Source organism: Gymnoscopelus braueri (genome assembly GCF_963280865.1).
Source record: "Gymnoscopelus braueri genome assembly, chromosome: 21".
Taxonomy (NCBI): Eukaryota; Metazoa; Chordata; class Actinopteri; order Myctophiformes; family Myctophidae; genus Gymnoscopelus; species Gymnoscopelus braueri.
The window spans coordinates 20,492,267-20,514,916 of record NC_137623.1 but is presented as its reverse complement, the minus strand read 5'-3'; the positions used below and the strand labels follow the sequence as shown (position 1 = coordinate 20,514,916).

Genomic DNA, 22,650 nt, shown 5'->3' with positions numbered 1-22,650 from the left:
TGACAGAATTTTACTGTCACTATGTATGTAACTAGGCCTGCTATTTAGATCTGTCTCGATTAGAGCAAGTCACCTGCATTATATTATGTATCCTATTCTAGTGGTGTAAAGTAATTACAACATGTACTCAAGTAGGCTACCTACTGTAATCCTACTTAAGTGCACTTTTTAGGATTATTTCCAATTTTCTATACATTTTCTTCTACTCCACTACATCTCAGAGGCAAATATTGTACTTTTTACTTCACTGCATGGGAAAATGTTAGTTACTAGTTACTTTGTAGATTTTGATTATTATTACAAGACATGCATTAACCACTTCAGCCCTATTTATACTTAGGCTATTTGAAAATAGCCGATCTACAAGCTCACAACGCTTTGCAAAGCGAGCTTGTAGATCAGCTATTTTCAAAGCATTTTTATACATTTGGACACTTGTGAAATGGGACCTTGTTGATGCAAATAGACTTTTATTTCTACATAGTGGTATTGCTACTTTTACTGAAGTACAAAATGTGAGTAGCCTACATATGTAATCCCTGTGTTTTCATTGTGTGATAATAGTGGGCGAAACATGTTTTGTTTTTGTTTTTTGACAGCTGAAAAGACTTCACCACAGAGGCGTGACTGAAAATGTGCGCGACTTTCCCTTATTGGCTGGATGCACAGGAAGAGGCACGAGATGTTCACAATAAGGAAGTGTTTTCGAGCTGCTCATTGGCCGTTCATGCTTACGTGACTGTGGGAGGTGCGGCCACCAGCCAGTGTTGCCATGTCCGCTTATTATAAGCGACTTTTGGCTTATTTCTCTGTGAAGTTGCTTGTAAATATTAGTTTTTTTGGGCTTGTTTCCTAAGTGAAGTTGCTTATTTTGGCCTCGTTTCCTAATGTTGTTTAAACCAGTGGTTCTCAAACATTTTCATGTCAAGGACCCCCCCCATTAATATTTGTCAGTCCACGGACGGACCCCCATCTAAAAGTATTTTGTGTGACCCTGTACTACTTTTTACTGTCTATGCCCCTCAGCCCCTGTACCAGATTGGTGTTGTCAAAATGTTCAAAGAATATTCGAAATGTTTCACTTTTTTGATCTACAAGCTCTTTTTTGGTCTAAGTAAGCTCACAGCGACGAGTTGTGAGCTTGTAGATCTGCTATTTAAATAATATATCCAATGCTCATGTGGCCTTTTGGGCTTGTTTTCATAGACCTAGTTGCTTATTTCTCTCGCAATATTTGGCAACACTGCTGTGGGCTGTGCGGGTCCCAAAAATAACCCGGGAATTCATTTCAAATCATTATACAAACTTATCTTGTGTTCGTTCGTGTTGCACATTCAGCCAAACTTTAACAACGTGAATCGTTTCAGAGTTTAAGAGGAAAAATGCCAGCCACGTCAGAAATACACGCGGTGGATCAACCAAAAGAAGATCTTAAAAAAGAAGAGGGAAAGAAGAACGTGGAAAGCAGTTCGTTCGGGTTGTTCTGTGATGAGAGAGGCTATCTGAAGCAGATCGAGTACATTCTGCAACATGGACACAGCAAGGGAGACAGAACTGGAACAGGAGTGGTCTCTGTGTTCGGATCTCAGGGGAGATACAGTCTCAGAGGTGAGAGAGAGAGCGAGGGCTTTCTTTGAGTTTGTTTGTTGTCACTTGAAGTTGTCATATATTGAGTGATGGAAGAAGTACTTATTTTTACTTGAGTAAAAGTATCACCACCACAATCAATGTAGAAATACTCTGTTACAAGTAAAGGTCCAGTGTTCCAAATTTACTCGAGTATTGGCATCAAAATGTACTTAGAACCAAAAATAGAAGTACTCATTATGCATGAAATGTCCCATTTCACAAGTTTTAAAATGTATACATATCTATCTAAATGTAAAAATAATAAAGAATTCGAAAATTGTCTTAAGTAATGTAACGTACATGATGTGAACATGCATGGCACATCATTATCAGACTTACATTTACCCTTCAACTTCTTGTGTATGCCCAAAATGACAGGATATACAGGTTTTGCAGCAATTTGTAGAAATGTTAGGCCTTATAATTGTCACTTTTTTTTTTACCATTTTGGGGGGAAAAAATGCCATTTAACATCGAGGTGCCCACTCTTCCTTTATAAGTGCCCACTCTTCTGTTCACGGTCACTTTCAACCTGGCGTCCCTATTTTGTCATTAATAGGCAAACATTTTAGAAGATCTTGGCGATATTAACCCTAATGTAATCTTTACAGATCAGTTTCCCTTGCTGACGACTAAAAGAGTCTTTTGGAAAGGAATTCTAGAAGAGCTGCTGTGGTTTGTCAAGGTGAGTGAGGATATACAGTAAATGTTATCATTTAAGATTACAACTAATAATGTCACTGTTTCAAACGTTGATATAAAGCAGTGGTTCTCAAAGTGGGGTCCGGGGGTTCCAGGGGGTCCCCAGCTAAATTAAACTTAAGAATATAGCATCAAAATAAGTTTACCACTTAACCCTTCAGCTTCAGCTATAATTTCTTTTTTGACTAAACTTGAAAGATTTGGATTCATGTTCTCCTCTCTTATGGGGTCCCTGGTGGTCGGTGGCCAAATACATATCATTATGGGGTGGTCCTTGAAATGAAAAAGAGCCAGTGCTATACAGTATAAAGGGGTGACTGACATGCCATCATGGCACGTGGGTGTGTTTCTCAGGGTTCAACAAATGCCAAGGAGCTGTCAGAAAAGGGGGTGAAGATTTGGGACGCCAACGGATCACGGCAGTTCCTGGACAAGAGTGGGTTCACGGACCGAGAGGAGGGAGACCTGGGACCGGTCTACGGGTTCCAATGGAGGCATTACGGCGCAGAGTACACAGACATGCATGCAGGTACAGTATGTCATACCCAGGCCCGGTTTATTGATTGAAAATGCATGGACTAATAGTTCAGTGAATATCAGCCACGAGACGTTATCGTTTGCAAAAAATAATTAAATGTTTCTAATGAATACAGTTGTTGAGTGCATTACTAATCAATTCAATACCTCCTCTCTATAGATTACACAGGACAAGGTGTTGACCAGTTGCAGAAAGTCATTGACACAATTAAAACCAACCCAGAAGACAGGAGGATTATCATGTGTGCTTGGAACCCCAAAGGTAATACATGGACACGGTTTACAAACAACAAAAAACTATTTCTAATGGTTGATATTTTTGGTGTCGGGTGGAAACCTTGCACGGCCATAACGGTTTCTTTAGTATATAAAAGAGAAAATAGCTGATCTCCAAGCTCACAACATGTCACATCGCGATGCGAACTTGTAGACATGCTATTTGCACTACTTTTGTGTGACACTCTAGTATGATTTACGAAACATCGTAAAAAGTTTAAATATGTCTACTAAATGTTTATGAATTTGTGCCCCCTAAAACATTTGGGGGTGCACCACTAGTATGTTAATGTTGGACTTCAGTTGACGTGTGTGTGTGTGTGTGTGTGTGTTGTTGCAGACCTGCCCCTCATGGCGCTGCCCCCCTGCCATGCCCTGTGCCAGTTCTACGTGTGTGATGGGGAACTGTCGTGCCAGCTGTACCAGCGTTCAGGGGACATGGGTTTGGGAGTGCCCTTCAACATTGCCAGTTATGCCCTTCTAACCTACATGATCGCACACATCACAGGACTGAAGGTGAGGGAGGGCGTTTGTTTTGTTTACTGGAGAGGCTCTTCAGAGACTTATTAGACTAATTAGAGAGTTATTTGTCATTAAATTGAAGTTTCTTTTTGTGTTTAAAAAGTTGCTTTCAATGTTCCTCCAGCCTGGTGATTTTGTGCACACCCTGGGAGACGCTCACGTCTACATCAACCACATTGAACCCCTCAAAACACAGGTGCGTGAATAAGAAAAATGATTTATGGCTAAACATTATGTTGACCAGAGATATCAATTTGCTCGTGGCCAGAGTCACTGGTGAGTCCCAATTAGATCTTTTAGAACAGGGGTCTTCGACGTTTTTCAGACCAAGGACCCCTTAGCTGAGAGAGAGATGAAGCAGGGACCCCACTGTATAAAATTGTACTTTTTCATTGATTTTGTAAACGGCTTCATGGACTTATTGGACAGCACTATCATGTGTAAATTTATGTTTTGTTAATGTGTATTTTCAGACATTTATCCACTTAAACCCTCAATACTCAAGTAAACTTGACCCTTTTTTCCCTGTACACCAAATCTCTTTGCCGAAAATAGCAGATCTACAAGCTTGTAGATCTGCTATTGTCTGCAAATGTTCCCCCAGAATAAGAATATTGGTGGTAAATGTAAAAAGAAAGAAATCACACATAGATTTGGCCCACACATCATAGGCAAATTCTATAGTACCTGCATGTTTTAGGTTTGATTGCCGAGTTGTCTGGATTTCTGTCTAAACTGTGTATCCTCCTCCTATGCAGCTCCAGAGAGAGATTCGCCCGTTCCCCAAACTGAAGATCCTCAGGAAGGTGGAGAACATAAACGATTTCTGTGCAGATGACTTTGAGATCTGTGACTATAATCCCCATCCCACTATCAAAATGCAGATGGCCGTTTAAATCTTCAAATGACAGATTATACATCGATTCATCAGTCCTACTGTACAGCAAGGGTTCCCAAACTGTTCAGGCCACGACTCCCCAAAATAATCATATTTGAACAAGGGACCCCCACCCTGACAAGCACTTGGAATTGTAGCCATTACATTTAGTTTGACTCGGTTCTAGATAAATATAGTGAAGATAGCCGAACTACAAGTTTACAATGCCTTGCAGTGCCTCTTTCTTACGTACCATTTGACAATTTGGTATTAAAAAGGTCTTAAAAGTCCATTAGTTACTTTAGAAATGTACAGATACCCTGGCCTGTATACATTGTATGTTGGTTTGTTTACTATTTACTGTTACACATTAAGAACCGGTGAATAATATGAACATTTTGAACTCATGTTTAGCGGTAGATATAAAGTCTCGTAAAAAATTTCGTTTTTAGTAGAGACTACCCTTCATTCATGGCTGTAGATATCTTTGGTAACTACACATGTATCCGTTTTAAATTATCTTATGTTCATCTTGTTTAACAGTTCATATCTAAATCTGTAAATAAATAATTTATAGAATGGTGTCTTGTATTATTGATTGGAACTATCATTTGGCGTCCCTATTTTGGGCATGACGATTGATTAGTTAAAAGCACAGGAAAGTACAGTTCAATACAAAGTCTGCCAAGAGAATTTTAAACCCAAGAAAGCCTATGGCTTGTTTCCATTGGGGTCCAAGCGTACAAGCATTGTGAGCTTGTAGATTATTAGAGCAAATTATATACATATTTTTTTTATTCCATATTTTGCACAGCAAGGCACAAATTATGAACTGATCAGTGTCTCACTGATCAGTTCAAACATATCATTTGCTATAAAAAAAAAAGAGCTCACATCAGGTAATATTCCTTTAACACAATTTAAATGATAAAAGTTGCAAGGAAATCTGATACATTTGACAGTTTAAAGTTGTGTGGGGATATTAAAGATGAGATAATCTACAATAGTGTATTACAATTTCACCCAGTGGAGTGCAATCCGATTGCAGAATTAGTAAATTACCCCTCAGGTCATTTCAGCAGCATCCCTCATTTGTCTAAGAGCTTCTTCCATGTCTCCCCATTCGGGTACTGGTGTGCTTGCACAGATGACTCAAACATCTCACAAGAATAGCCTGGATCCTGCCAACAGAAAGAACCACATCATGTAGCCAGACAGACCGCTGCCTGAAGCAATCCATTTAGAAGAACTCTGAAGTACTTAATAGATTCAAGTTTATTTTCACAATGAAGCAGTAGACATAACAAAATGAACAAAATGCAGAGTGAAATACATTTAGCAAAAAAATCTTAACATCCTAAGGGGACTTATAAAAGAATGTCCCCAAAATCAACAAAACCAGACAAAAAAAAGAAAGCTACATTACAAAAATAATAGAACATTTTTGAGAATTTAAAAGGGGTTTGTAGAATCGGCCTCTGGCCTTAATGGGTTAAAAGTGAGTCTTGAGTTTTGGTCCTCAAAGTAGTCTATTACCAATAGTCAGGTTCACTATGTGTTTTTGTTCAACATTTGTGGAGATTAGCAAAACAATACATCATTTTTATCTTCAGAACATGGGGAATCCAAAAATCTATGTTTGCATTTGCACAGACACCTGCATGTCCGCCATATAGATGGGTTTCCTGTTTGTAAACATGAGAGGATGATGCGCGAGCAGTGGAGGGATGAGCCTATAGAGGGCGCTATTACCCGCAGCAGCTCTGGCCATTGTACATTCATAAAAGAAATGGTCTTCACCGGGTTTAATGAAAGTAGATTAAATTATGCAGTTTGTAATATCTTCTTTACTCAATAAAAATGATTTGTCGGAAGTTGGATCTGTTTGTATATAATAGCAGCATTATGCCTATTATGCCTATAATAGCAGCATTATGCCTATCTAAATCCCGAACCAAACAACAGAGTGAAGGGCACTTCCGGTTCGTTCTACCCCAAGCATGCGCAGATTGCGCACTCTGCTCTGTGATGACGTCGCGCGGAAACCCATCTATTGGACGTTCAAAATGGCCGCCATAAAATATATAATTTGTGATATCTTTGCTTCTAAACAACATAGAAAGTTAATTAAATATGCTAATCCCATGTTTTCTGGGTCAAGGAATCCAATAGAGACATAAAGGATTGTGCACAGGGACTTGCAGTAGCGCCACCTAGGGTATGGCCAGGGAAATTCAGGTTTACTATGTTAGAAAATGTATTTTCGTTAAAAGGTTTACGTTAGCAAAACTACACTTTTGGAATCTTCAGAGCGTGAGGAATCCAAAAATCCTTGTTTGCATTTGCACAGATACCTGCATGGCCCACCATATATGGACGACATAAAATATATAGCGTAATTTTATCTTGGATTCTAGACAACCAACCTTAGTTAAATATGTTTCCAGGTCAAGGAGTCCAATACAGACCTCAATTTAGTTATTATATAAAAGCAAGAAAACACATGTAAATGGAAAATATAGTCTTTATATTTGTGTAGTATCAACACATCATTGATTTTATTACACCACAGGTTTACAGGTGTAAAGAAATGGGTGAAAAACTGCATTGTTTATGACTGTTGTTTTCAAAGAGAAGAAAAGAAAAGAAGAGGGGGGGTCAGGGAGAGCAAGGAGAACAATCTAACAGTAAACATGTCAAGGATATACAAATGGCATAAACCAACAGATACAGTATGTACATGAGGTTAGACATAAGGTGCAAGGTGGTGACACTTTGGTAGGTCTACATTAGCAGCAGGTATGCAAAAACAGTATTGACGAGTTATAAGATTGAACTATATACAATATCATCTATCATTCAGTAATATTCTTTTACATCACTGTCCGGAGTGTCATTTTCAGCATTACAGTCTGCGTCGTTTTCGCAGTCACTTCCACACAAAGTTCTGTGCAAGCCAAGTTGTGTCTCCTGCATGAACATCTCTGGGCTGTACAATGGGTTTTGCACTGACATCTGACCAACTCTACAATGGCCTGTGGTGCAGGAGGAACCTTTGTGGTGGTAGGTAGTATCTCACCATGGCTCCATGTTTGAGTGGGTCAAAAAGACTCTGCCACATCACAGTGGCTTGGTACCACACCATGGGCACCAACTGTAGGAGGAAACTTGCTGCTTTCTGCCAGATGTTTGCAAAACAGATGCCTTAGTCAGGAATGCTTGTTATATGAATGCCCTTTGGGCAGTACATCATACAAAGTTGGCCAATGCATCATTCACCTCCTGTGTTAGGTCGCCTTCCTCTGTTAGTTTCTGTTAGTGGTCAGATGTCAGTGCAAAACCTTCATTGCACAACCCAGAGAAGTTCATGCAGGAGACACAACTTGGCTTGCACAGAACTTTGTGTGGAAGTGACTGCGAAAATGACATGTCTGTAATGCTGAAAATGACACCCCGGACAGTGATGACGAGCTGTAAAAGAATATTCCTGAATTATAGATCTAGTAGATATTGTATGTATATAGTTCAATCGTTGATACTGTTTTTGCACCTGTTGTCTCATGTACACTGCTGCTAATGTAGACCTACCAAAGTGTCACCACCTTGCACCTTATGTCTAACCTCATGTACATACTGTATCTGTTGGTTTATGCCATTTATCCTTGACATGTTTTCTATTACTGTTAGATTGTTCTCCTTGCTCTCCCTAACCCCCCCTCTTCTTTTCTTTTCTCCTCTTTGAAAACAACAGAAACAATGGAGTTTCTCACCCATTTCTTTACAAGTTACTACACAACTATAAAGACTAAGTTTTACATTTACAATTGTTTTCTTGCTTTTCTCTAATCCTGAGAACTAAATTGAGGTCTGTATTCGACTCCTTGACCTGGAAAACATATTTAATTAAAGTTGGTTGTCTAGAATCCAAGATAGCACAAATTAGGCTATATTTTATGTTGTTCATATTGAACATACAATATGGCCGCCATGCAGGTATCTGTGCAAATGCAAACATTGATTTTTGGATTCCCTATGTTCTGAAGATTAAAAAAATGTAGAGTTTTGCTAATCTCCACAAATTTTGAACGAAAGTATATGTTTTGACATAGTGAACCTGACTACAATGTGCTCTCTTACCTTGGGGGGCATGTAGTGGGCGTCGCGAATTACAACAGGACAGGTGAAATGCTCATGGAGGTGGTCAACATATTCACACATCCTAAAAGATAAGGATATGTCCCATAATTATAATGTGGTTATCTGTGACGACGGCCAGCAGCTGAAACTGACAGCAAAAACACAAGCAATGTTCTCACCGGTTGTCAAGGTTTGCAGACACCGAAATATAGTCGAAAAGGATCAGGTGTTGAACAAGCTCACACAGACCAACTCCTCCAGCGTGGGGACACACGGGCACTGACAAAAGAAGTGAGAAACATGGTTTCAAAACTGATACGCTATTCACTATATGCTACGCCCTATTTCATACTAATTTATTTTCTTTTTTAACCCCCTTTCTCCCCAATTTAATCGTTATGTCAATTGATTCCTCCCCACACACATTTGCGTTCTGTCACTGCTGTTGTTGCAGCCTACTGACTCCTCACTGACAGGTGCCGCCCCGATCTGTAGGAATACGTGCAGTGACAAATATCACCCTCCCCCGAACACGATCCAATTGTGTTCGTATACAGACACTTGACAAAGCCGAATGTACACGGGTGGTTAATTCTAATCTGTGTCCATTCATTGGAAATCTTGTTTTACGTGGCTGTGATGGACATAACAACTAATATTAGTTATTGTTGCTAAAGATCCATTTTAAGTGTAGTGTTAATTTGCTACAGCATATGTTAAAACTAATTAGAACCTCTAGTGTACTGCATTAAAAACATTTAAGAGGGAAAAAGTTAAGCGTAAAGCAGCCATCACTACCTGTTGGACACTTGGGGCCCTATATTGCACGCCGCCTTATCCCTTATGCCTACATGTTTTAGGCATTTTGTACTATTTTGAAAAACATTTTAAAGTAGTGAAAATAGCTGATCTACATTGACACGTTGTGAGCTTGTAGATAGGCTATTTGAACTATATATTTGTTTCAATTCAAAATAGTAAAAAAAATGCCAAAAAGGTTTAGGCATAAGGGGTAAGGCCTGTGCAAGATAGGGCCCCTGGTCTTACCCTGGAACTTGTGAGCCATCAGCAGCACAGCCAGGTTCTCGTTGACACTGCCCAGACGGCAGCTGTCTATTTGGACAAACTGCAGGGCTGACGCCTGAAGGAACTGCTTAAACATCACCCTGTTGTGACACTGGATGGGATGTTAACATTTAACTCATCATCACATAAGTAATTATTTATAATTATATACATCAGATGTTGACACGTTAGGCTAGGAAGAAACGTAAAGCTGTAGTAGTTTAATATCCACAGACCTGCTCCCCTGTAGCTACTCCAATCCCAAGTGGAGCCAGAGCCTGCAACAATTCAACAGAAAAGAACAAAAGTCTAGGTTATATACATTCTTCAATGCAACGGTATCGCTTGCCAATTAAGTTATATTCAGTGATATTTATAATTTTATATTTTCAAAAATGTTTAAAAATAGTAGAAATGGAAATGGCTCAAGCGTCATGAGCTTGTTGATCTGCTATTTACACTATATTTCGAAAATGTTAGAAAATGTATGAATATTTTTCACTTGGAAACGATTATGACGATTATGCAAAATGATTGCTATGATGTCAAATAATTGCGATTAGACGATTAAGTAATAACTGTGACAGGCCTAATTTAGAGGTGCTGAATATGTTGGAATCAAATAACGTAGTGCTCGCTCTCCTTCCTCCTTTGTATTCACCTTGGAGATGGCAGCATGTCCCAGGATGTCATCTGGACAGGTAGGCTCCTCGATCCACAGAGGTTTGTACTCCGCCAGGCTGGTCGTCCAGCTAATAGCCTCCCCCACATCCCATCTCTGGTTGGCATCAATCATCTAGCACACAAAAAAGGATATTGTTGCTGTTGGGCAGAAACCTCTTATATCCAAATTTTACCCTTTTGTGTTTTTTTGCGTAAATTAACACCCTACTTGATCATACTACAGCGTCACTAAAAGTAGCAGATCCACAAGCTCCAAACGCGGCGTGAAGCGACGCGTTTTGAGCTTGTAGATCTGCTTCTTTTGAATTTCCCTAATGTGCGATTTGTGAAACATGAAAGGAGCCCCCACTCACACTAACGCTGATTATACAACAATTAACACAATATATGAAATGATTATGTTTTAGTAATATTGTTCGTGCTGTTCTACATACTGCCAACCAGGTGAAGAAATCACAGATTGAGGCTTTAACCTTTGCTGAAATATCCGAGACTATTAAGATTTTATGGAAGATGCTTCTGAACCTGTTGCTAGTTTGTCCACTTCAAATAATAACTTCTTCTCGAAATAATAACTTCTTAAAATAATAACCGAAAATAGCCTGTCTACAAGCTCTCAATGCGTCACAGACGCATTGAGAGCTTGTAGATCGGCTATTTTCGCTGCGCAACATGCTTCCATAGATGACATGCAGTTGGCTTCTATGGAATCCAAATAGACTGAAATCAGTCGTGGCGACTGAGAACTTGAATCCATGAGACTTACCAAAGTGTTGGAGGGTCCAATCATCTGCCTTATCAAGCCGCACCTGCGCTTGTCGTCCTGTAGGTCTGCCCCGACCTTCACCTTGAACCTGGTCCAGCCGCTGGCGAGAGCATCTGTGCAAAGCTTCAGAAACAGACGGACCAGCGGTTAGAAGAGCTGCTGTTTTTAGATGTCACAACAAGTCAAAATTGATGCCATGATAGGATACAGTTGATGTCCTGGAACCTTTTTAAGCTGCTGGTCCGAGTATCCCAGCCAAGCACAGGATGTAGTGTAGGCAGGATAGCCCTCCTTCAGCATCTGGCCCTCTGGCAGGCAAAACAAAACAGGCCACCACACAGATAATACATCTTGATTTACAATTTAGGCAGTTAGCGGCTCTTAATCCAGAGCGATTTACAGTAAGTAAGGTAAACAAAAGGTAATACATTAAATGCATAGAAATAGTAATCTAGGATCATAGGTAAACCAAGAACCTATCATCAGTCCAAACAGTATAATATCAAAAGATCTGTACATTGAAACTATACAAACTATAGGATGCCAGGTCAACAAGTGAACCTGGCATCTGTCTACATAACATGCTGTCTAAATTACATTTTAACCGTTGCATTAGCCTGCAAGGTCGTCAAGGCTAGGGCAAGTGCTACGGGCTAAGGTGGAGTCTGAAGAGCCGAGTCTTCAGATTACAGCGGAAGATTGGGAGTTAAAGTGCAATGGCTACTTTATAGATCGTCGATTGTCGGTAACTGGTTTTCAGTTATGTCTGGGGGGTGATTGGCTAAGTGCCATGTAACACAGCTGTCACGGACGTTAGGGCATACTGTGCAACCCCAAGCACTTGAGCTCAGTCTGTATTCATTTGTGAAGTGGCAGTTTTAGCTTCATCTGGGCCGTTAATGTGTCCCTGTAGTGTGCTTAGACTGCTTACCTCTCTGCTGTTTTCCTTCCTTTGCCTTCATTAGTATGTCTGAGAGAGAGAGAGAGAGCATGTCCATTAGAACAAAATGTTCCTATGGTTGGTCTTTGTGTGTGACTCCATCTGCACATATCGTGACCCATTTTTTTGTGCAACCAAACCACTGTCTTACCTAGAGCCTCCGGCTCTGTAAGGGCATCGGTGATATATCTGAAATCGATACAGGAGATGATCTGCTTCGGATCCTAAGACAGATATACCAGAATAATAGACCATTAAATATTTTCCTGTGATTATGATGCAAACAAAAATTTTAAAAACAAGAAATTAATTGAATTCCTAGTGACTCACCATGTCAACCAGCAGCTTCCACAGCGGCTGCAAGAAAAGTGATAATGGGTTATTATGAGTCACACTCTGTCATGCTAATGGCAGTGGTGGAAGAAGTACTCACATTATTTGTTTAAGTAAAAGTATCAATGCAACAATGTAGAAATACTCTCTGTTACAAGTAAAAGTCTGGTATTCACAATTTACTTGAGTAAAAGTACAAAAGTATTGGCATCATTGCATCAACATATACTTAAGTACCAAAAGTAAAAGTATTCATTACACAGAATGCCATTTTTCACAAGTTTTCAAATATAAAAATTATTTGGAAAATCTACAAGCTCACAACGCGTCGCGATGTGACTTGTTGTGAGCTTGTAGATCGGCTATTTTCAAATAGCTGGAGTATATAAAACCGAGAGAGAGAGAGAGAGAGAGAGAGAGAGAGAGAGAGAGAGAGAGGGAGAGAGAGAGGGAGAGAGAGAAAAATAAATGATTGTAGTGGAGTAAAAGTATATTTGCCTCTGAGATGTAGAGGAGTACGAAGTAAAAGTATTGAAATTTGTAAATACTCCAGTAAAGTAAAAAATACCTCAAATGTGTACTTAAGTGCAGTACTTGAGTAAATGTACTTAGTTACTTTCCACCACTGCTAATGGGTAGACACAAGGAGTCACTCATAATGCCAGAGTCCTCTAGAGTCGAGACCAATGTTTAAAAGTGGTGTCTGACCTTGCCTTCTGTCCTTGCCCACAGGTCCCACACGGCATTGAGAACTGCAGCGGTGGCAAGGTGGATAACTCCTTTCTCTGGACCGATCTGTATTACAGAAGGAGGCAAAAAATGTCACCTTCACACACACCGTCACTCCTCGGCCCAAAGCTTTCAACGAAGGGACCAATTAAGGTTTGTTGTGTCAGTTATGATTGATGATGTGTGTGTCACAGTGTGTGTGTGTGTGTGTGTGTGTGTGTGTGTGTGTGTGTGTGTGTGTGTGTGTGTGTGTGTGTGTGTGTGTGTGTGTGTGTGTGTGTGTGTGTGTGTGTGTGTGTGTGTGTGTGTGTGTGTGTGTGTGTGTGGCAGTCGATCTATTTGGGGGAGAAGGTGCTTCCTGTACCCTTATTTTTTCCCGGTGTTGTTAATATGGCAGACGGAAGTGTATGACCTATGTTGACTGTGAATACGTTCATGTGTGTTGTTTACATTCTGAACTGGTTTGGATTCATGCGCTACCTGAGACACATGTTATTTCGAGTATGTAGGACATCAGAAGCTACTGGAAAATATTTGGGCCCTTGTAATGTATTTTATAAATGTGGACTCAAATAAATAAATTAAAATGTGTGTGAGTTAGGGATGGCCAAATGGAGACATTTTATTAATCGGTTGCCGTTAGGCCTTACGGATTAATTAATAATTAACCGTTAAGGAAATGTGTTCCCAAAAAAAAGCGCTAATTACCAATTAAAAAAAGAAAAATACAGTTTTTTTTTATCCCAAACACCACTTCTCTTTGCTCGCGCTTCTTTTTGTGTTTACTAGTGTTAATTTAGTGGAAATCACGTGTGGTTGCAGGTGTAGACCTGGCCCTTCACAATAAAATGTTTTTTCTTTTTACGGTTTGCCATTAGCCGTTAGTGTTAACCGGTTGCCAATTTTTTTACGGTTAACGTTAGCCTTTGCTTTGCTGTATACGACAGTACTTTCCTTACACTGTACCTGTAGCTCTTTAACTCTGAAGAGCTGTGCTGCCTCTAGGAAATTCCCCCGCTAGATCAATAAAGGCATCTGTCTATCTATCTATGTAATCTATGTATGTGTGCGTGCGTGCTCACTGACCCATCTCATCTGTCCATCACTGGTCAGGATGCGGTAGAATCCACGGAAGTCTCTGGTAATGTCCTCTAAGGATTTCCCCACAACCAGGTCTGACAGGGCCTCCACAGCACACACAACTAGAAAACATGTGGGTTTAATCATGCTAGGTAAGATTGACAGGACTGTGACCGCCCATCCGCCTTTACTAAGCTCATCCAGACCATCTACTCAAATATCTGTAGGATGAATTACATTATATTTTGATGCAGCAGCAGCAACATTTTGGTAAAAATCCAGGTTCAAATTATTGTCCTTGTCTTAACTAATATTACCACAAGATGGCACTAGAGATGATTCAAAAATGTAAACATACCTTTTAAGTATTTACTGACTCAACAGGTTTTGCAGTCCAGAGAGCATACAGTACATTTAATAAAACCATCAGTGGTGTAAAGTAACTAAGTACATTTACTCAAGTACTGTACTTGAGCACAATTTTGAGGTATTTTCACTTTACAAGAGTACTTCCAATTTTCAGTACTTTTACTTCTACTCCACTACATCTCAGAGGCAAATATTGTACTTTTACTCCACAACAATTATTTGAAAACCTTAGCTACTAGTTACTTTGTAGATTTTGATTATTATTACAAAACATACATAAACCATTTCATTTTTGAAAATAGCCGATCTATAGCCGATAAGCTCACAATGCGTCGTATTGTGAGCTTGTAGATCTGCTATTTTCAAAAGATTTGTATACATTTGAAAACTTGTGGAATGGGACATTCTGCATAATGAATCTTTCTACTTTTGGTACTTTAAGTACATTTTGGATACCAATACTTTTGTACTTTTACTCAAGTAGATATTGAATTCCGGACTCTTACAAGTAACAGAGTTCTACATTGCAGTGTTGGTACTTTCAGTTACGTAAAAAAAAAGTAGTACTTTTTTACACCACTGAAAACCATGACCTTGATGATTACAAATAAATAATAATATATCTGAGCATATATCTTACCAATCTCTGTGCCTCTCCCCACAGTAAATGTCAGACCATAGCCTTTCAGACCGTTATTGGTGTCAATAACCACATATGCGGCTGAATAGTCCGGATCAGTGTGCTGCAAATTAATGTGAAAGGTTACAACTTATTAAAACTGGATGGTAGCAGATCTACAAGCTCACAATGTGTCGCGATGCGATGCATTGTGAGCTTATAGATCGGCTATTTTCAAAAAATATTTTTTTATACATTTGAAGACTTGTGAAATGGGACATTCTGCAGAATGAGTACTTTCTACTTGTATTACTACACATTCACCGCCAATAGGGAGAATTCTCCCTATTGAAAATCCACCTTTTCACCGCCAATAGGGAGAATTCTCCCTTTTGTATTATTATTTTTTATTTTGTTTTTGAATTTCTAAAATGTTTCTCTAATTTTTTTCGTTATTCACAACTAATTAGGAGATATATATAAAAATAAAAATAAAAATCCATTCACTTCAATGTTAAAAAAGTAACAGACAAATAATTCACATTTTTTCTATAAAACATAATTAAAATGGCTGGCAGTGGTAGCCCCTTTCGGGACCCTGTTTACCTTTTTTGTATTTGGGAAGGCGGTATACCAGATCGGCGATGCCGTTTAACATTTTTAATAATTTAGTAAACCTTAAGCTCATTTCTCACACTCTGCTCCACTGCCCATGTTCCGCCTCCCCGCGGTGACTGACAAGCTGCGCGTCCTACGTTACTGCCTCTGATTGGCGAGCTCCTACACGCTTGCATGACAATCACAACGCGGGGAGGCGGGACATGGGAAGTGGAGCTGCAGGAGCAGAGTGTGAGAAAGGAGCTTAAGGTTTACTAAATTATTAAAAATGTTAAACGGCATCGCCGATCCCCGCTTTTTGATGCCGCTTTCTCGCGTGTTAGTATTGCTCTTGTTGGTACCTTTGAGAAATCTCTGCAACTTCTAAGCGACGAGCTGTACGCCCGAGACCAGACAGTGGTAGCCGCCGGTACGAGAGAGCATGTTCTAACCAACAAGGGACCCTGGTATACCGCCTTCCCAAATACAAAAAAGGTAAACAGGGTCCCGAAAGGGGCTATGGCAGTGGGTGAGTACATTATGAATAAACTCTGGCAGTCAATGTGTTAAGTACATTTTGATACCAATACTTTCATTCAATATAGAAGCCATTTCACTGTTTTAGTTTATTCTGATTATTATTATCATGATTGTTGTTGTTGTTGTTATTATTAGCTATAGTGGTTGTATTAGATTATTTGTGGGCACCAAGGGCACGCTCTAGTATGAGCGAATAGGGGAAGGGGATCAACGTCACGTGGTGCCTTTGTTTGGCCCGGAGAAGCGTCAGCTGTCCCGAATCCGGGTCAAACAAAGGTGCTTATTGGTCAAAAGCCCGGATGTGTGTCTCAAAGAATAAACTCATGTGACTCCTCTCCTTACAGGTGGCTGCAATTCGGCACTGGCCCCTGTAAAAAAAAAAGGTCAAAGCCTACCACCCGAACTGTTTACTGCACATTTTTGTATTTTCTACCCGTTTTGGATGTTTTTGCATAGCAGTGTATATTTGTCTGTCAATAAATGTTTCGATGAATTGAGTACAAAGGACCCCAATGGAAACAAGCCATAGTGCTTTCTTGGGTTTAAAATCCTCTTAACAGACCTTGTACTGCACTTCCCTGTGCCTGTCTTTGCAAACTGTTAATAAAGTATTCAATCAATGCCATAATAAGCCTGAGAGAAGACCATATGCTTACCATTGCATCTGAACCATGTTGCTCCAAAGACGTTGGGAATCTCACGTCTCTCACACTTAATTTAGTGATTGTATGGATCATATTTGATTTGAACCTGCAGGATCAACTCGGTCCAGTCAGTGACAGGGAAACAGGAAGAAGAGTAGTACCCTGAGCCTCAACGAGCGTTCCTTGATCCCGCCCAGAGCCATATAAGGAGGCTCTGATACCGCCCAGAACCATGTAAGGAGGCTCTGATCCCGCCCAGAGCCATGTAAGGAGGCTCTGATCCCGCCCACTACGATCTGTGATTGGTTAAAGTGGTTGTTTTCATTATGTACGTGCAGTGGTGGAAAGTAACTAAGTACATTTACTCAAGTACTGTCTGTCTGTCTGTATGTACCGAAGTAACATTTTTGGAAATCTACAAGCTCACAATGCGTGAGCTTGTAGACCAGCTATTTTTATACAATTTATACAGTTGAAAACTTGTGAAATGGGACCTTCTGCTGTTCTGCATAATGACCTTTGTACTTTTACTAAAAATTGTTAATACCAGACTTTTTCTTGGAGTATTGTAGTATTGATACTTTTTACTTAAGTACAAAAATGTAGTACTTTTTCCACCACTGTGTAGGACATGACATTACATAATTATTACACAGTATTCTGAAAGATCAATGCCACAATATGAAATCAGATTTTTTTTCTTCTATTTTATTTTACAAATCCCTCAGTATCTATCAAGCCATATTTCCCCACCAAACGTAACATGAAGCCTAGCCACATTATGAGTCATAATTATATAAAATGAGGATTTTACAACTTTGTACAAAGCCCTTCTCCTTATCATGTGTTATGCACATTCATTTATAATACTGCTCTGATGAGAACACACAAAAAGAGAGTCACGGGGGGGTCCTTGGAATATTACTGATATACCAGTGGTTCTCAAACCTTTTCAGTTCAAGGCTCACCATATCTCTGAGTGTACAAATGGATCCAAATGGTCCCATAAGGGTCCATTTGGTTCCATTCGTTACAGACCTGTGGGGTCCAATTGGAACCCCCTCAAGTAACCTTGAGGGTCCACTTTGAGAACCAATTGGGATACACTGTACGTCAGTGGTTCTCAAAGTGGGGTCCCGGGACCCCAGGGGTCCTTGGGGGGTCCCCACCAAAATGTGTTAATACAATACAGCATCGCAATCATTTTAACCACTTCAATTATAAATAGCAGATCTACTACTATTTTTGCGTTTGGAAGATTTTGAATAATCCCCCCCCCCCCCCCCATAAATACAACTGTAGACCCAGGACCTCTGTCGAGCAGTGCGTTGATATGTGTAGAATCATTCTGCATTAGCAAGAGGCTACAGCACAAGGAACATGAGTTCTATCACTGTTTAACTTGGGTTTATATGCTGCATCACAAGCCAAATTGAGCCTCATTTTATTTCTCTGTAGTGATGATCACAAGGGAAGTTATGTAAGTTTGATAGTCGCAGACAGACAGCATTATGGTTGAAAAAAAAAAAAAAAAAAAAGAAATGACTTATTAGTGTTGCAGAGTTGACTGGGAAATGATGATCAGAAGGACGTCATAATAAATCTTCAAATGAATCCATGAAAAAAAACATGTTCATTTATATATATAGCCTATACATTTACAGTAATGTAAGATTTAGAAAATTCCAACAAATGCATTGTAAAAAAAAAAGTGAACAAGGTGTTGCACAAGTCCATGTCACAGTCGAAATGCAAGTTGCCCAAGTTACATATTTTTTAAAAGAAGAAAAGAAAAGGTCCATTTAAACTTGTGAAATGCAATGAAAGACATCCTTTGGGATTTTCTCGAAAATACATCAGTGTAAAATTGATTGTGACGATAACCATCACTGGTGTTCTACAGCCACTGAGGGCTCTTCTTCCTATCACATAGACAAAATAAAATCTCACGAAATGTTTGTATGACCAAGTCCTAATGTGCGATTTGTGAAACCGTATGAAAAGGAGCCCCTCACACTAGCGCTGATTCCTAAACAATTAACACAATATGTAACATTATGTTTCAGTAATATTGTTCTTTCTACATATTGCCAACCAGGTGAAGAAGTCACAGACTGAGGCTTTAACCTTTGCTTTTATACAAAAGTATGAAATATCCGACACTATTATCATTTTGTGGAAAATGCTTCTGAACAATAGATGGCTGTTTTCGCTGCACAACATGCTTCCACAGAACTTGACAGAAGACATGCTGGCTTCTATGGAATTCAAATGACTAAATCAGTCGTGGCGACTGAGAACGTTAATCCATGCTATCAGTATTTCATTACAATCCCCCTTATTGCTCACTATGCACCATTTACCAATCTATTATAAATCTACTGTTTTTTTGTTGCAAACTCCCAAACTGGATCAAATTGGAACAACAAAAGAAGATTTGGGGAACTACTTTGCAACATGTCATTTAGGCCTTATTACAACATAATGTACAGCAACATATTACGGTGAAAATCCCAGGAGTTCCATAGTAGTAGTGAAATGTACCACTTCTCACATTCTCTATGCATTCATGATCACAATTACTTACATTTCTTTAACTGGTTCTGATCATGATATGTTTTTTTTAACATTAACAAACACATGATCGCTAAAATGAAACGAGTAACAGACACATTCAAACCGCTACACAACCTGTTGTACCTTAAATGAAAGCAAAATCAATATAAAGTTTAAACGTGTTGGAATCATAATAAAAAATAAAAAGATAAAATAGTGGTTTTGTGCAATTTATTGGCTAGCGTCCAGTTCGGCTTTCTACACCAGTGGTTCTCAAAACTGTTTTAATTTCAAGGACACCCAAAACTCTGAGAGTGTAGAGTTACAAACCTGTCCATTTGGAACCCCCTCAAGGAACCTTGGGGGGTCCCTTGACCCCACTTTGAGAACCACTGTTTCTGGAGCAAATCATTCCTCGCTCTTTTAACCACCACCTCCCACCCCACCACCTGCAGTCTGTGAGTGAGTGAGTGAGTCTGTGCCTTGGGGTGGAGAGAAGATGTCCAGAAGGCAAGCTGTGCCACTGTGAACCAGGTCCACAACTATAGGTTGTCACCAGGCTGGTATTGTGGCTCTGTGGCCGTGAAATAGTCCTCCAGGAAGGACTGGATGTACTCGAACGTGGGCCTCTCGTCCGGCTCCTTCTTCCAGCACAGCTTCATCATCTCGTGCAGGGAGTCGGGACAGCCCTGGGGGCAAGGCATGCGGTACCCTCGCTCCACCTGCTCCAGTACCTCTCTGTTCACCATGCCTTCAGGAGAGAGAGAGAGGGAGGGAGGCTGGTGGAGCATATTACTGGTGCAGGCAATCACATTTGGCCGTTCACATTTAGGTTTAGTTTAACTACTTAAACCCCAGCATCTGTATTGTGGGGAAAACTTTAGCTGAAAACAGCAGATCGACAAGCTCACAATGCGACGCGCTGTGTCACATTGTGAGCTTGTTGATCAGCTATTTTTCCCACAATAACAGAAAATACACTAGTATTGAGCCCTGAGGGACTCCGGTAACCCACATGGGGTTTAAGTGGTTAATTGCACATACAAATGTTTAATTATGTTATGTTAAAACAGTGCGGATGACACTAATCTGACACCTATCTAATATTTGGATATTTGGAGAGGATTAGCTTTAATAGAAGACAAACTGTAATTTGAATTATTATCAATCCCATCACACAATGTGCCATGTTGGTAATTTTTTACCCGATTGGAAAGTAAAAATTCCAAAAGTAGCAGATCCACAAGCTCAGGATTTGAATCCTGAAAAGTGACAGTTTTGGACCCGACATTGACGATTTGCTAATGACCATGTGAACTACACAGAGTTTGTGATGATCATAAAGGCCCATCTGTAACCTCAGCACTCCTTAGCGTTACTCAGTGATTCGGTCACAGCTGTTCCTGGTAATGGAACCTTTTCACAGCAGCCATTCTGACAGGTAAATGTAGCTGAAATATTAATAACTTTAACGGCAGGTGTGTTTCATTTAGTTTTTTACAGTTTTGCCAGCATGAAATTATAACTCTACAGGACCGGTTCATGCTGCCTGGCACCCAGCCACATCTAAATGAAACACACCCACACAGTGTTATTACCTTCAGCTGTGTTTACCTTTCAAAATGGGAGCTTTGAAAAGGGGTCTTTTCCTCTGGTAATGCGGGTGGCATTCTTATCCAGTCAGAAAGCACAGCTGGAATTGTTGGAGTAATGGGTAGGTAGTATTCCAATTACAGGACGTCCTTGAGGTAAAACTAATCCCATCAGAAGAGGATTCATGACAATCTAAGGGGCTTAATTAAATGATTTTTAAATCAAGATGATGCATCAAAAACCTAACAAGAAATGTTTTCATATACAGAGAACTACACCAGCTAAATGATATGCACCCCATTCCCAATCCCCTACCACTAAATCATAATAAACAAAGATGTGCTGTCTGAAGGTCAGTGTGTTAGACCCCCCCCACCACACACAAACGCCTCAGTCTGATAGGGGTGCACACACACACACACACACGCACACACCCCTATCAGTCTGACAGATGGTTATAAACAAGAGTGGTGTTCAATCTCCAAATCAACCTCCACCAGATGGCCTCATCTAATCTTGTGTGTGTGTGTGTGTGTGTGTGTGTGTGTGTGTGTGTGTGTGTGTGTGTGTGTGTGTGTGTGTGTGTGTGTGTGTGTGTGTGTGTGTGTGTGTGTGTGTGCACAAGTGGTTCTCTCAGTGCAAAAACAAGCATCACAGACAGTGTCACACAGCTTCATAGTTCATACTACACATTAACAAGCACTGCACTGCAGAGCCTACGTGCACCGACACAATTAGTTGTTCACTCTCAGTATGAATCGACACCCTCTGACTGCAGATACCCTGACTGTGCAGCTGCGTGTGTGTGTGTAATTATCCTCTTACCTGGATAGGGCACCCTCCCTTTGGTGACGAGCTCAGTGAGCAGAATGCCAAAAGACCACACGTCTGACTTGATGGTGAATCGGCCATACAGAGCAGCCTCCGGGGCGGTCCACTTTATGGGGAACTTGGCTCCTGCATTCCACAGTGAGAGATTAAAGAGCAGGGGTCAGACACCAGGTGGGAGAGGAGAGGAGAGACGAGAGACATCTCGTGTTGGTTTGGGGAAAAAAGGGACGTGTCCTTGTGCTTCTCACCCTGACATTGGTCTGTGCTACTCTGGCTGTAGCCTGGGATCAATACCATTTTGATCAGGTGTGGAGAGGAAATAACTTTACGTCATCAGGCAGCCGGAACCCACGACCGGAACCTCCGGCGCTGTGCACCTCCAAAATGATTCCCTTAGTTTAACATATTTCGTTTGGTATAATCGTTTCGTTTGGTATATCCATCTATTATTCTAACTCGTGGCGCGATTAGCATTGATTCTAACTAATGGATTCGCATTATGTGGGGAACAAAAACAATGTGACGCCAAACGGAACGCACCACCGGTCCGTAACACAATGGCTTTTTTTCCTCCTTTTTTCTAAACCGGATCACACAGCTCAGTTTTAGAACGAATACCAGGCT

At 40.2% G+C, this 22,650-nt stretch overlaps 4 protein-coding genes across 5 annotated transcripts in view; 1 reads left to right on the top strand and 3 right to left on the bottom strand.

Moving 5' to 3' along the window:
• LOC308077664 (collectin-12-like) overlaps positions 1–22,650 on the bottom strand; it is a gene marked incomplete at its 5' end in the record, with an annotated part of 253,537 nt that overhangs the window by 86,098 nt on the left and 144,789 nt on the right. The window lies entirely within an intron of this gene.
• tyms (thymidylate synthetase) lies at positions 1,302–5,077 on the top strand. Its single transcript, XM_080418061.1, has 7 exons — positions 1,302–1,608; positions 2,241–2,314; positions 2,686–2,860; positions 3,029–3,130; positions 3,485–3,660; positions 3,791–3,862; positions 4,425–5,077. Exons 1-7 carry the CDS (start codon positions 1,383–1,385, stop codon positions 4,560–4,562), a joined length of 963 nt encoding a protein of 320 aa, XP_080274187.1. The 5' UTR covers positions 1,302–1,382; the 3' UTR covers positions 4,563–5,077.
• enosf1 (enolase superfamily member 1) lies at positions 5,440–17,183 on the bottom strand. 2 transcript variants are annotated; one of them, XM_080417728.1, is made up of 15 exons: positions 17,059–17,183; positions 15,287–15,389; positions 14,284–14,399; positions 13,177–13,263; positions 12,466–12,492; positions 12,287–12,359; positions 12,127–12,165; positions 11,421–11,503; positions 11,196–11,318; positions 10,407–10,541; positions 9,982–10,023; positions 9,728–9,857; positions 8,860–8,959; positions 8,681–8,762; positions 5,440–5,724 (listed from the first exon to the last, which is right to left on the bottom strand). In XM_080417728.1, exons 1-15 carry the CDS (start codon positions 17,137–17,139, stop codon positions 5,632–5,634), a joined length of 1,314 nt encoding a protein of 437 aa, XP_080273854.1. In that variant the 5' UTR covers positions 17,140–17,183; the 3' UTR covers positions 5,440–5,631. The 2 variants fall into 2 exon arrangements, with proteins under 2 accessions (XP_080273854.1, XP_080273855.1); XM_080417729.1 differs by lacking the exon at positions 5,440–5,724 and adding an exon at positions 6,038–6,072 and having other exon boundaries at positions 8,658–8,762.
• LOC308076749 (tyrosine-protein kinase Yes) overlaps positions 18,661–22,650 on the bottom strand; it is a 44,625-nt gene continuing 40,635 nt past the window's right edge. The window contains exons 11-12 of the mRNA XM_080417200.1: positions 22,021–22,152; positions 18,661–20,353 (exon numbers count right to left, since the gene is read on the bottom strand). Coding sequence (XP_080273326.1) covers positions 20,145–20,353; positions 22,021–22,152 — 341 coding nt within the window. The 3' untranslated portion in view covers positions 18,661–20,144. The remainder of the gene's footprint in view (positions 20,354–22,020; positions 22,153–22,650) is intronic.

Bases quoted from the DNA above. Each gene is read 5' to 3' on its own strand.
- tyms (XM_080418061.1), top strand. From the start codon at position 1,383: ATGCCAGCCACGTCAGAAATACACGCGGTGGATCAACCAAAAGAAGAT. The intron at 1,609-2,240 runs GTGAGAGAGAGA...TAATCTTTACAG, and splicing joins GGGGAGATACAGTCTCAGAG to ATCAGTTTCCCTTGCTGACG. The intron at 2,861-3,028 runs GTACAGTATGTC...TCCTCTCTATAG, and splicing joins GTACACAGACATGCATGCAG to ATTACACAGGACAAGGTGTT.
- enosf1 (XM_080417728.1), bottom strand. From the start codon at position 17,139: ATGATCCATACAATCACTAAATTAAGTGTGAGAGACGTGAGATTCCCA. The intron at 11,504-12,126 runs GTAAGCAGTCTA...TTTGCCTGCCAG, and splicing joins GGAAGGAAAACAGCAGAGAG to AGGGCCAGATGCTGAAGGAG. The intron at 8,763-8,859 runs GTGAGAACATTG...CTTATCTTTTAG, and splicing joins TCTGCAAACCTTGACAACCG to GATGTGTGAATATGTTGACC.